Source organism: Eurypyga helias, unplaced genomic scaffold (assembly GCF_000690775.1).
Source record: "Eurypyga helias isolate BGI_N326 unplaced genomic scaffold, ASM69077v1 scaffold6362, whole genome shotgun sequence".
NCBI classification, from domain to species: domain Eukaryota; kingdom Metazoa; phylum Chordata; class Aves; order Eurypygiformes; family Eurypygidae; genus Eurypyga; species Eurypyga helias.
Genome location: NW_010236525.1, coordinates 44,070 through 57,785, shown reverse-complemented (window position 1 = coordinate 57,785; position 13,716 = coordinate 44,070). Strand labels below are relative to the sequence as shown.

The following is a 13,716-nucleotide window of genomic DNA, read 5'->3' as shown; positions in this document are numbered from 1 at the left end:
CTATTTAAATATTTATGCTCTAACTTTTAATATTTAAAAAAAGAAATTAATATTTCTTTAAAATTTGTTTCTGAGTCTGATAGCTTAACAAATGTTTAAATATTAAACAATTGGAAGTGTTAACATTTAACAACTTAATACAACTTACTGAAACGGGGAAATTGGCTTCAGCTGTTTCTGCCACGTGAACAAAACTGAATTCCTGCACTCCTTGAGATCTGTATCATGAATGCAAAAACACAACTAAAATTGAGATTAAATGTGTCTGTGAGCAGCTGAACTCCTTTCTTCCTCACCCATCTGATGAGACAAATCTGAACAGTCTCCTACCACAACATGTTACTCCTTTTCCTTGTTAGCCTCCCTATCTTTCGTGGTTGGTCAAATCCAATTCTACAGCTGTATCGCCTTCCTGCTTAGATCTCCATTTGTGCTGAGGCTCGCCTTGCCTCAAATCCCAGTGGTTTCAGGTCTGTGTTGGATGTGGTTTGGGGTGAGCTGGAGGAAGCCGTGAGCAACAATGCCTGTGGTCCCTCCTGGCCACGGCGGATGGCATTTGGGCTGCACGCACCCCCAAGCTGGCCTGTGGTCTGGCCTGGTGGCAGGTCAGCCCCGGCTCTTCCAGCCCTGGCAGTGGGATTCACAACCAGCTGTGATCCTCCCAGCCTCTTTCCGCTGGCACAAGGCGAGAGTATGACACCAGGGAGGCTCTAGCCCACTTGCCTGTGTCCCCATCAGCCGTATGGCTCCTGCCTCTGACCTGGAGAACCAGAGAGGGTTATTGTAAGGCAGCAGCTTGCCCCACACTTGTCTCACCTTGTGAATTTACCTCAAGTGACATCTTTACAAAGCAGGAACACAGAAGTTCATTTCCTCCCTTCCTCTCCTTCTCTTCCCCCCACACCTCACTTATAAGGGGTTTGTGTTCAGCAAGGGAATTAAACTGTGCCCTAGGAAACACTGGTATCTAGCCAGTTTACAGTGCTCTAAGTAGCCAGAACAGGACAGCATGCCTATCAAATGTCTCGTGTCTGCACACAGATGTGTAAGGATTTTGTAGAGGCAGGCATCACTCATATACCACAGGTTTTCACACATACTTGAATCCTTCGTAGTCCTGGGCACTCTCATCCTCACTGAGCAAAGATCAGGCACATGCTGAATTAACTGTGAATTGTTTGCTAGCTGAGCTTTGGACTGTGCAGGACTCCCCAGGAGTCAGCTCCAAAGGCTCTACCATAACAGTAAGTATTTTTTAAAGCATAGGATTTTCCTTTTGAGGTTCAGCTATGGAAACCCACAAAAAAATCCTGGTAACCAGATGGGGTATTCTGCAAAGCGGTCAGGAGCGACCCAGAGCTGAGACCTCATTTTCCAAGTGACATAAACCACAGATGCTGATTACTTCTTTAACTAACTCAAACATCTGTATTCTTGCTTCAGGGAACAAAGCATCAGGCTCATTTATTTGGATTGAAACCTTTCACAACATATCATATTCATGTCGTAGCTGTAAACAATGCCGGGCAGGTTTCAAGCCCCTGGACATCTGTGCGCACGTTGGAAGCTTCACCCAGTGGCCTCAGCAACTTCACTGTGGAAAAGAAAGAAAATGGCAGGGCTCTGTTGCTAAAATGGTCAGAGCCCTCCCAACCCAATGGCGTGATCAAGGTAATCCTCATCTTGACAGTTCACTTGAGCAAAAGAGGAGAAGGGAAATGTTGAATATCAAATTAAAACATTTTTTGCTGAAAAGGACTCAACCAAACGCATTATACTTTTAAATAAGACAAAAGTCCTATGTAAGCACAAGGCATTCTGTGAGAGCTCTCTGCTTGTGGTGATGTTAAAATAAGTATTAACATTCCTGTGCTGCCCCATGACTGCAAATATTCATTTACAGTGAACAGAATTGTTCATCTAACATACAAAAAGCTGTTCATGAAAGCGCATAGTCTTACCTGGCTCACATTAGACATCACCAAACTGTTTCTAAAAATCCTGGGTCTGATAGAATGTTGTTCTGAAATTTGGGAATTTTTTCAGATTGAGTTTTTCAACCAATTGCAAATCTTTACCTGCAAGGTTTGCAGCTAGAGGGCTTTATTTGGATTTTTTTTCTTAAGTGTTTTTTCTCTAGTTAGTCCCCGAGAAGCTTTGTGCTAGCCCATGAGAGCCTCACAATGAAACTTGATAACAAATATAAGGAGAACCATCACCAAATTATTTATTACTGTATCTAAAATGAAAAAAAAATCATGAAAATTAGATCAAAATATTCCTTTTGTATCAATGAACTGTTTGTGTGGTGATTGTTACTAGTAAGGGAGTTTCTGAATCATTGGTTACACTGTTGCAAAGATTAAGGTCTCATCTACTAGTTATTGACAAAACATTGTTGATTTATGTTGTTGGTTTTTTTTTTCTTTTATCCTGGCTCTTCTCTTCTCTTCTCTTCTCTTCTCTTCTCTTCTCTTCTCTTCTCTTCTCTTCTCTTCTCTTCTCTTCTCTTCTCTTCTCTTCTCTTCTCTTCTCTTCTCTTCTCTTCTCTTCTCTTCTCTTCTCTTCTCTTCTCTTCTCTTCTCTTCTCTTCTCTTCTCTTCTCTTCTCTTCTCTTCTCTTCTCTTCTCTTCTCTTCTCTTCTCTTCTCTTCTCTTCTCTTCTCTTCTCTTCTCTTCTCTTCTCTTCTCTTCCCCAGACCTATAATATTTTCAGTGACGACAACCTGGAGTACAGTGGTTTATCTCGCCAGTTCCTCTTCAGGCGCCTGGAGCCATACACTCTCTATACCCTCGTACTGGAAGCTTGCAATGCAGCAGGCTGCACTCGTTCCCCACCCCAGCCGGTCCGGACAGATGAAGCACCCCCTGTGTCTCAGCTGGCACCTGTAATCCAGGCAGTGAATGCTACTAACATTGAACTGAGCTGGCTGCAGCCAATTAATCCAAATGGAAAAATAATTCACTATGAAGTTATTCACAGAAGCCCAAAAGAAAATGCTGCAGGGTACAGAGCAACAACAGAAGACGAGAAAGTTGTTTTCACAGAATATAGCACTGAAAGTAATACATTCGTGTATAATGACAAAGGTTTACAGCCATGGACAAGGTATGAATATAAAATACGCACCTGGAATGCAGCAGGCTACACTGACAGCTCCTGGACTGTGGCAAAGACTAGTCAAACTGCCCCAATGGGTCTCGCTGCCCCCAGGTTATCCCTGGTGTCAGTTAACCCCCGTAAAGTGCTCATCTCATGGGCTCCGCCGGCACAGCCCAATGGCATTCTTCAGTCATACAGGCTGCTAAAAAACGATGTTCTCTATCCTTTCAGCTTTGACGCTGCTACTTTCAACTACACAGATGAAGACTTACTGCCCTATTCAATGTACAGTTATGCGATAGTGGCCTGCACCATGGGAGGCTGCTCCACCAGTGATCCAGCTGCGATACAGACGCTGGAAGCAGCTCCTGCCTTAGTGGATCCGCCGTCTCTGCAGGCTGTCAGTGCAACCCAAATTAATGCATCTTGGGCCCCTCCTCAAATACAAAATGGAGATATCACGAAGTATATATTGAAATCAAATAATGAAGAGTATTATCCTGGTAAAAGGTTGCAAATGTTGGTTTCTAATCTACAGCCTTACACACAGTATGATTTCGCATTGGTTGCCTGTACTGTGGGGGGCTGCACATCTAGCATATCCCAGTCAGTCATGACCATGGAGGCTCCACCATTACATATGGAAGCTCCCAGGCTGCTTGTCATGGGCTCAGAGTCAATTGAAATCACATGGAAACTTCCAGCTAACCCCAATGGTAAAATCACAAGCTATGAGCTCAGGAGGGATGGTGTTCTTGTTTACTCAGGTCAGGAAAATCGGTATCTTGATTTCACCCTAATGCCAGGCATGGAGTACAGCTACACCGTCACTGCAAATAACAGTCAAGGGAGTGTGACAAGCCCACCAGCTCGGATAAAAACCAACCCCTCTGCTCCATCTGGGATGTTGCCTCCTAGGTTGCAGGCATGGTCCTCAAAGGAGATTTTGGTGGCCTGGGATCCTCCTATCAAAGTAAATGGTGAAATTAGAAATTACACAATCTCGATCCATAAGCCTGCTGAAACGGGAAAGAAAACCGTTGACTTTGATGCATCTCATGTTTCCTTTGTGAGACGGTCATACATAGTGGCAGAACTACAACCCTACAGTAGGTAAGTCAAAGACCTCGCTTGTCGAATGAATGTTGCAAGGTGATTCAGTGGGCTGGCAGGTAGCTTAACCATCTCGTTTAAACAGATAGTCAGACCCAGGGGGTTTTGCTTCCTAAAAAGCACATGATCAAGCCAGGATTTTTTTAATTGATAGTAACACCAGCTATATTTCATCTTGATGAAGCGCATAGGATGACTTAGATGGTGATGAACACAAGGAGTAATTCAGCACTCTACTATAAATTCTTGTGTACCTTTTTCAAGATGTCTGCATTCAAGAATAAATAGGGCTTTAGTTGACAAAGTCCAGGGTGGGAGACCCAAGACCTGTTAGGTAGCCCATCTGCAGTGTAGCTGAGCTAAGATTATGGAGTCACACCAGGAACATGCTCGCACCTGAAAACAAGTGACTTGTGTTTAAGTGAAAGCTAAAACTTAAGAGAGGGTACAGACTCGGCTACAGAGGGAGCACACTTAATACCAAAGTAATATCTTCCCCACTAATTCTTGATTATTTACCTGGCCTTCTGTTATATACTTGTGTGGGCATAATTTGTGTGTGTGTGTTACATGGTTGATAAGTCTGTCTACTATTTATATATAACTAATCTAAATCCAAAGAGAGAAGAGCAATAGAGTGAAGCTCTGCAGCTCTCAAATGATATCCAAATCACCTCCTATAATGAGTCATTTTGATTCATGTCATCAAAATCAAAATGATTTTGATCACTTGACTCCTGCAGATGTTAACTCTGCTCTGAAAAAAAAACCAAACACCAACAAATCAAAACCCAGAAGACAGCATTCTTCCTTTTTGCTGCACAAGGCACAGCATCTAACCTGTGTGTTCATACAAATTGTTTTCTTATTAAAGTATGCCGAAGAGCAAGAGAAATTAAGGAACTCCCCCACGCGTACTTGAATCAGATCTCATGCACAGTCCGTATTTGTTGTAAACAAATACACAGATTTGTCCGCAGCTGTAAACACCTCATTCTTGATTTGTCTTCCCAAAGGTATGAAGTACAGCTGCAGGCTTGCACAGAGCTGGGTTGTGCCTCCAGTGAGTGGGCATCGGTACAGACCTTGGAGTCGCCGCCGGCAGTGCAGCCTGCCCCTCTCATAGAAATACAGACCAGAGCGGGGGGCTTCCGGTCGACTTCTTCCATCCTGTGGACTGGCCCACAGCAGCCAAATGGGAAGATTTTATACTATGAACTTTACAGAAGGCGAACAACTCAAGCCCACATAAATTTAGACCTCACACTTGTTTACAATGGTTCTTCAACCTCCTTCAAAGATGACAAGTTGCTGCCTTACACAGAATATGAATATCAGGTGGGAATTGAAGTCATTTAGCAGCTCTGATTATGATTTCAGTACATTTTGTGAACTTTACTTTACACTTAAAATGAACATACACATTTCATTTCTAATTTTAATAGTATTGTGGTACCAGAATGATTGTTGTTAATGTATTTTAAATAGTTGAGAAGCTGAAAATAATTTTGCACAAGCAATACATTTATTCAGCAGTCATTTTTCTTTAGCTTAATTGCAAGTGCCTGTGTTTCTTTTATGTTAAATGCTTGTGTACTCTCCAGCACAAGGCTCTACTGTTATGTGAGTAGTGTGAAATTCTAGTTCTTAAAAGACAGCTTCATTTTATGAGGTCTTCTTTCTTTTTCCATCCTCCTCCAATCTATTTTGAATTAATTTTTACTTTATGATCTTAAGACAGTTCACATCAAGAGAGACTGAGGTTGTTTTCTTTTTAAATTAGATGTTAGGACCACAGACAGTTTTCATGGGTGGTTCAAAAGTGAATTTGCTGTTGATGGTTGTTGTTACGTCTCATGGACATAGGTAATTTTGCTATTGTTTTTTTCTTATGAGGCTAGGGTAAAGGAGGGAGACCAGTTCTGCCATTCTTTCACCTGTAATTTTTTTCTGTGTCAAAGATACAAATTTTAACAGCATTTTTTATCATACAGTACTAGTGACAATATAGGGTTTTACTTGATTTCAGACTATGAACTAAGAACTCTGCTATTTATAACCATCTGAAATCTTTCCCAAGTTTTTATATGAGTTAGTGGAGTTTAGACCTTCACTGAAAAAACAACCTTCAATTTGTGTGTTTCTAAAAGTAAGTGGATGTAGTATCATAGCAGGATGAAGTTGATTTTTAATATAATGTTGTCTATGAATAGGCACACTGCCACCAAACAGGATACCAGTAAGCCTCACTACCAATTCTGTACACAATATTTGTACATATGATATATCTTGAAGATAAATTTGGCAATGCTCAAAAGGCTTTACAATCTCTTCTTTTTTTTTTTCCCTAAAAAATGTTCAAGCATGGATTTCTTTTGATATATATGAAACACAGTTCATTCCACCTCTTGAACTTCTGCAAGGTGGTGGCAATCGTTCTTCTCACAGGCTCATTGGCTTTATAGGGGCACAAGATAATTCAGGTTGGAAGGGCTCTCAGAAGCCCATGCAGTCCAACTTCCTGCTCAAAGCAGGGCCAGTTAAGGCGGCAGATGGGGTTACACAGGGCTTTATTCAGTTACATCTTGAAAACCTCCAGGTACAGAGACTGTATAATCTCTCGGAGCAGTCTGCTCCACTGTTTGACTGTCCTCATTCTGAAAAAGTTTTGTTACTTTCCATCTGAACATCTTCTGCTTGAACTTATACCTGTTTTCTTGTCCCCTCCCACCACATGTCATTATGAGGAGCCTGGACTCTCCTTGTTAGCCCATAGGTGGGTGCTGGGGGACTGCCATCAAACCCTCTGAAGCCTCCTTTTCTCCAGGCTGATCAAGCTCCAGTCCTAGAGCTTCTCCTCATAGGCCAAACTCTCCAACCCACTGATTACCTGGGCGAGCTTGCACTGAACTCGCCACAATTTATCAATATTTTTCTCAGTTTTGGGGTCCAAAATGGAACAAATGTTAAGTAAAGGCATGAAATAACCTCCTTTAATTTTCGGGCTATGCTCTGCTTAAATAGCTCAAGATGCTGTTGGCCATCTTTGCTGCCAAAATATACTGCTGGCTTATGTTCCGCTTCCTGTCTCCTAGGACTTCTAGGCCCTTTCCATCAGCTGGTCAGTCCCTACCCTGTAATACCGTAAGGAGTTATTCCTTTCCAGTTGCAAGACTTTGCATTTGTCCTTGCCGAATAGCAGACCTGCCTTTGAACATATTGACTGGTTCCCTCCAGTATGGTGTCATCTGTGAATTTGATGAGAGCCCTTTACATATCAGGTGCTTCAGTAGCTGTGCTCCACTGCCACTATTGAGCTCTTTACGGTAGCCGCAAACCATGAAGTATTAAACCTAAAACATTGCTTTAACACGTTAGCAGTAGTCTATCCAGCTGCTATATGTACGTGTCATAGGCTCACAGAGTCATGTAGGCCGGGGGGGACATCCAGACGGCATCTAGCCTAACTCCCTGCTTGAAGCAAGTCCAGATAGTGCCAGCTGCTCAGGGCTGTGTCCAGCTGGGTTTTAGATGAAGTTCTCCATCTTTGAATCTCCAGAGATGGAGATTTTACAGCCTGTGTGAGTACCCAGTTCCAATTTCTTGGATATATTTCTTATTTTTCTTAGTGTCTAATTTCCTTGTTTCAACTTGTGTCCCTTGCTATTTGCTCCATTACTGTCTGAGCCCCAGAGCCTGGAGGGAGGAGTGCTGTGGTTTTCTTTATAAATCTAATTTGGGTAAAAAAAGGATTCTGAAGGAACAATTATAAAACTATTGAAAAGACATCCTAAGATGCTACTGGAAAAGTGTAGCGACTTCAGTATTCACAGTGTCCTTCTTTTCTACTTGACAGTCACAAACCTCTTTTTCTTTTTGATGTTTCTGGATTGGCAGCATATCTGTAAGGCAACAGCCAGTGTGAAAAGTGTGTCTGTTAGCTTTGTGCTGAGGAAATTATGAGCATCTGTGAGCTGACTTCCTATTGCTGATTGCAGGTCCATGCTACTTGATTTCCTTCAGTTACCTCATGGAGTCTTCTCTGCAATTAGCAGTACAAGAGGTGCTACAGTAACACTTGTAGCAAAAATGACAATTACTCAAATCCTGAAAATGTATTGCACTTTTAATATACAAGGGTATATTTTCCAGTTGTCACTTCTCTTGTGACAAAAGCTGTTAAACCTTTCCTGGAAACAGCATGCTTTAAGGGGAACTGTTTGTGGTTTAAGTCCTACTGTGTACAAATATAAAGTTTTCCATTTTTTTCCTCCCAGCCTTCCTTTAATGCCTGTGTAAGGTCCATCTGTAGGCTCACTACAGTCTGAAACCTGCTCTCCATTTACTGTTGTTGCCTTGTAGCAGGGTTGTTGTCCTTACTGTTTGGGACAGGATCTGTGCGGAATGTGAATTCAGGTGCAGATGGGACTGGCTGTAGCAAGAATTGTTGCAGACCCAAGCCTTACTTATTAGTTAGGAATCTTTTTTAGATAATGAAAAGCTTCCCAAGTTGTTACCTGAGCTGGAAGTTGTAGACATTTGCTGTGGGATATTCTCAGTTGCACCAACTTTCAATTATCTCAGACAGAAGCTGGTTTTTGAGAAGTGGATACCACAGAGACTTGCTTAAGCCAAAGTTTTGAATGATGTATTAGTGGGCAGCAAGGGAAGTCTGTTGACTGGACTCCTGTGGTTTACCATGCTGTATCCAAGACTTTGCTTTTTATCTTGTTTCTATTCCATAACCAGGCTGAGATCTTGACTGGGACTCTAAATCTTTTTTTTCTTTTTTTCCCCACTGTTGGCCATTTATTTCACCGTGAGACGTTTTAGCATGCACATGTTTGTCTTCTGCTTATGTCACTTGCAGCATTCCTCTGGGATTTATTCTGAGCCCTTCCATTGTTGACAATTTATATCTTGCCTGTGAGACGAGTTATTCATAAGTATAGGGCTTGGCTTTTGTTATTATGATGATGAAACCCAGATTTATATTTCACTTAAACTGGATATTGATTCTGCTGTCTCTGCATTTGAAGCTTGTTTGCTGGACATAAAACTTTAAATGCAACTGAATTTCCTCCAGTAGAATGCAGATAAAATCAAAGTGCTGTGATGGGACTCTCTCCAACATTTTTGGAGGTATTGAGATTTAGTTCAATGAACTCTGACAGCTTCTTTGGATCTGAACTCAGGATTTTGGAGCTGAGGTTGGGTTGGGGATTTTTCATTTGCTGGAAACTTCCACTGAATATTTAGGGCTTGTAAGACTAGATACAAAAGTTGCTCATCCAGAAATGATGAAGTGGCTTTAGAAGCTCCTGCTGGTTAAAGGGACTATACCCCTTAAATGCTTAGGTCATTATTGTTCAAGGAAGTAGTGTTATTCTTTCAGGGCCAGATCTGTATAAGCATATTAGCACCTATTAGGATTCAGTAGGTTTATAAGAGACATTAAGGTTCCTACTGTCCCATATTGGGAAATAATTACGTAGATCTTTGAAACTCCCTCTATCGGTCTATTTGCATATTTAGGGTATTTGCATTTTCTAGAGCATCTGGCTTTTTAGGTATTTGTTGGAATGTGGCCTAAGATCCTCAGCTGTATTAAACAGCTGCAATTGTGTGATCACCTGAAAAAAAACCTGACTTGAACAAACTCTAATTCATGATGTCTAATGAGTTTGCAAATAGACTGTGTAGGGCCTTCTCAAGAATTATTGAAGGTGCTGTGCAATGCTGCCATATAACCACGTATAGAGTCAGATCTGTTTTTCTCAGCTAAAGGAAGGCCCTTTTGAACAGAGAATTGTGGCATTTGTGACATTTAGTTCTGTTTGGCAAAGCGGTGTTGCTACCATTTCCATGCAAGTGCAATGTCACTCTTCCACAATTGCACTTAATTGTGCAATTAAGACTGTTTCTTTAGATTAATGGCTTAATGTCTTCCTGATTTAGGACACATCCTTATTTCCACTTGGCAAGCATGGAACATGTAAAAGACAGAAAAGTAGAATTGTCCCTTTCCAGAACATTTTATGGCTCCCTGCAAAGGTTTATTCTCCAGAAGGACTATCCGGTGTACTGAGGCAGGTGGGTCTGCAGCGCTGAAGCTGTCTGTCTCCGACCACTGCAGGAGGCACAGCATCCCTCTTGCCTGTGAAGCATGCTTCTCACACTCCAGCTACTACCGCCAAGTGAAGGATCTAGGAAATACCTCGAGATATACCAGGGATAATATGTTTGAGGTTGTCCATCTTGGATTCTCAAAGAAGAAACAAATCATATTCTGACTTCGGAGAGATAAAGAGAAAGAAAATGAGTGAAAAGTCATGAATATTAAGGCAGGATCAACTACATGGAGTGCAGAATATGCCAGCCTCTTGGTCACATTCAGAGATGACAAGAATGACACTTGGTTCACCAGCCTGTCTGTTAAATTGTTGGCTGAGCTCCAGCTTGTGCTGCTTAGGTATTGACAAACAGCTCAGTGACTTCTGCAGCTTAAAATGGGGTGAAACTGGTTTTCTGACTGACCGGTGATGGAGAGTCACCCATTTGTAATATCCCTCATATCTGGCTCCTTGTCATCATTTTAATTCACCAATTCTTCCTGTCCCCCTGACAGAAAGATGTAGTACAAAATAGTGACATAAAATAAAATGTAGTTGTTTCTTGAACTCCCTACTCATTATCCCTTCTTAATTTTGTTTGGAAAAGTGTTTTTTCTTACAAAGTTCTTTGTGGTCCCTGCTTCCAAGTAAACAGTTTCTCATACTGTACCTACATAAGGCTACCGAGCTCAACCTCAGCTTCTGAAAAGTAGAGCAGACATAACTATATTGTTTCACTGAAATAATGGTGAACTCACTCTAAACACCCTTTTGCTGAACAAGATGCTTACTTTCCCTTGGTAGAGGGTACATAGCAGGGAGAAGGGCCATTGGAAACCATGCAATTTCTTTTAGTAAGCCCCACTTTAGGCACCAAATTTCTGTTGTCAACACCATCCTAAATTCAAGTGCTTTACCAATGCGTTGATACTGCAAACCTTGATTTTTGTTCATTAAACTAAATATGGATATGAGAATGGATTTTTTGGCCTCTAAAATTGCCAGTGATGTTGTTACAGCATCAGTCTTGCAAGACCTTTCTCAGTAAATTGTGATTGTGACATATTCAAAACCATGGCAAGCTATCCTTTAAAAAGACATTAGTGTGAGTACCAGGGGAAAATATACTCAAGGGCTGTAGATGACTTGATATGATTTCCTTGATTGTATCTTTTTATTTATGAGGCATAATTTATGACTGCTGAAAAGCAAACTAAAATGAGTGATGACTAACTACAGCCAAAGTAATAAATCAGAAGCGGAGAAAGAAGTGGTGATTTTGATCGAATCTATTGAATTAGCTGTTGCCCTTAGCCATTACAGGTATTGGAAAGACCTTTTAATATCTGCTTATCTCTCTCACGGGAACTTGGTAACTATCTCATTATATACCCATAGGAAACAAATTATTTAATTTTCTACCTTTTAGAGTTAAACCTGTTTACATCTCTCATTAATTACTGGTGTTATACTATGTTATATGAAATGAGCTTCCTATAGAATTTGGTAATTTTTTTAAGTCCCAAAGTGTTTGCCAGTTGTGTTTTCCTTTCCCTTCCCCAGAATGGGTTTGATACTTTTATTATTAGCATTTGAACAGGGAAGATGAATAGCAATGTTCAGAGGCTCAAATTATTGCAGTGCTAGAAGCCTGGACCTAAAAATCTATCCCATTATATGTTTATGGCCTCCCTAAGGAAGCTAACTGAATGTAGTAGAGGGAAAAGTATGGATCTAAGGAAGGGCAATCAGAAATCACTCATTTTTCTGATACCTCTTTGTACCTCTCGTCATGAGTGCAGTCAGTATTTTCTTTCCCTTGTCTTTGCTCTGTCTCCCATAGATTGCAACCACTTTTGAAACTTTCTACTTCGCTAATACCTGCCTGACACTGCAGTGCCCAGATGTGAATACATTATCATGATGCTCAATTCTAAATTTTGTAGACAAGCTTTGTGCTCTGTGTTTCTGAAACTTGCTGATGTCATATCTTATATACCCCTAAAATGTCTTGCTATTTTGGAAAAGAAATCCACTGTGAAAACCCTGCATTTATACAAGTTTAGGGTTAGAAATTGAACAATTCAAAGCAAAATGTCAAAGTAGTGCTGTGTCTTTGCAACCTCCATGAAACAACCCTAGAAAGAGAAGAGCAGTACAGACTCTTCTCTGCTACCATTTGCCCCTCCTGGCATGTGCAGCATAGTGCCAGCATTGAATCCTTTTTGGAAAGGCCAGCAGTGACAAGTGTGTGCAGTCTATGGATGCCTCCAGGGCAGAGACTCAAGTCGTACTTGACTGTTACACAGAGGTGTAAAGAGTTACATGCATGTGTGAAAGGGGTGGCTTGGTCTGACCTTGTGGTTCCCCAGAACCTACAGTACCACCTCACTGCTCTACAGCTCTTGTTAGTGCTCAAAGCTGAAGGTAGGTAGTAATTTACTAAGGAGACTTCTTTTAAGTCAAGCACCTGTGCCCTGAGTTCCTGCAGGAGCTCTGTGCAAGCTGCTGCCCCAATACAGAGCTGAGGTCTTATCCTTCACAGAGAATGGGAACCTCTCCAGTAATGAAGAGGTTTCCATTTTCCATCGGCTCTTGGCTGCCCAAGGCTTCCCATTGCAGGAGCAGAGAGGACTCTCATTTGGGGACTTCCTGGTTGGTCTCTATGTTTGCAGCTGTAAAAACTTTCACATTGTTTGAGCCAGGTCTGAGATGCAAGTGTTGTGAGCTGGCAGGTGCTGGCGCACACTCCACATCCTCTGCCCAACCACGGCTCAGTCAGCCGTGGTTGCGCTTCTTCATGTGCTCAGAGTCATGTGGTCAAGGGATTGCTTTTTTGTTTTGGGGAACTTTTGGCCATGCAGTGTCTTCTGCCTTAATCTTGGACTATCTTTGCCTTCTGAGGGGTGTTGAGTGCTTTATTTTGGCAGCTTATTCATACAGTGAGGCCATAGTTCTTGCCTGGTTTATCGCTGCTTTTCTTCCAGTGCCTTTCTTGTGCTGCAGTGTTGGAGAAGCTGTGGAAGCATATATCCAGCTGTTTCCCTCAGTTCCCATTAGTACGTCCTGTATGGAGTAAATAACTTCACACGTGATCTCGATTTGTTAGATGAAAGAAAAACTGCTTCTTTAAAACATAGCTTCCTCAGTTTAAGAGTGTTAGAGCAGGTAAATCTGTGTGGCTCAGGAATGGAGTAAGTCATCTAACAGACTTCTTCCACTGTCCACATCTACAGGACCATGATTTCTTCGCATCTGCACCCAAAGGGAGGTTGTAATTTTGTTGCCCTTTTATGGAAGAAGTAGTTACCCAACTTTGCAAAAGCTTACACAGGCTGGGCTCAGCGTGGTAATGCTGTGGCCATCTCCCAGCACTTCCTTTCCTGCT

General features: G+C 41.7%; 1 protein-coding gene across 1 annotated transcript in view; it reads left to right on the top strand.

Annotated features, from left to right (window-relative positions):
* LOC104506229 (usherin-like) overlaps positions 1–13,716 on the top strand; it is a 305,157-nt gene that overhangs the window by 276,550 nt on the left and 14,891 nt on the right. Inside the window, 3 exon segments of the mRNA XM_010147113.1 lie at positions 1,444–1,671; positions 2,699–4,215; positions 5,232–5,553. Coding sequence (XP_010145415.1) covers positions 1,444–1,671; positions 2,699–4,215; positions 5,232–5,553 — 2,067 coding nt within the window.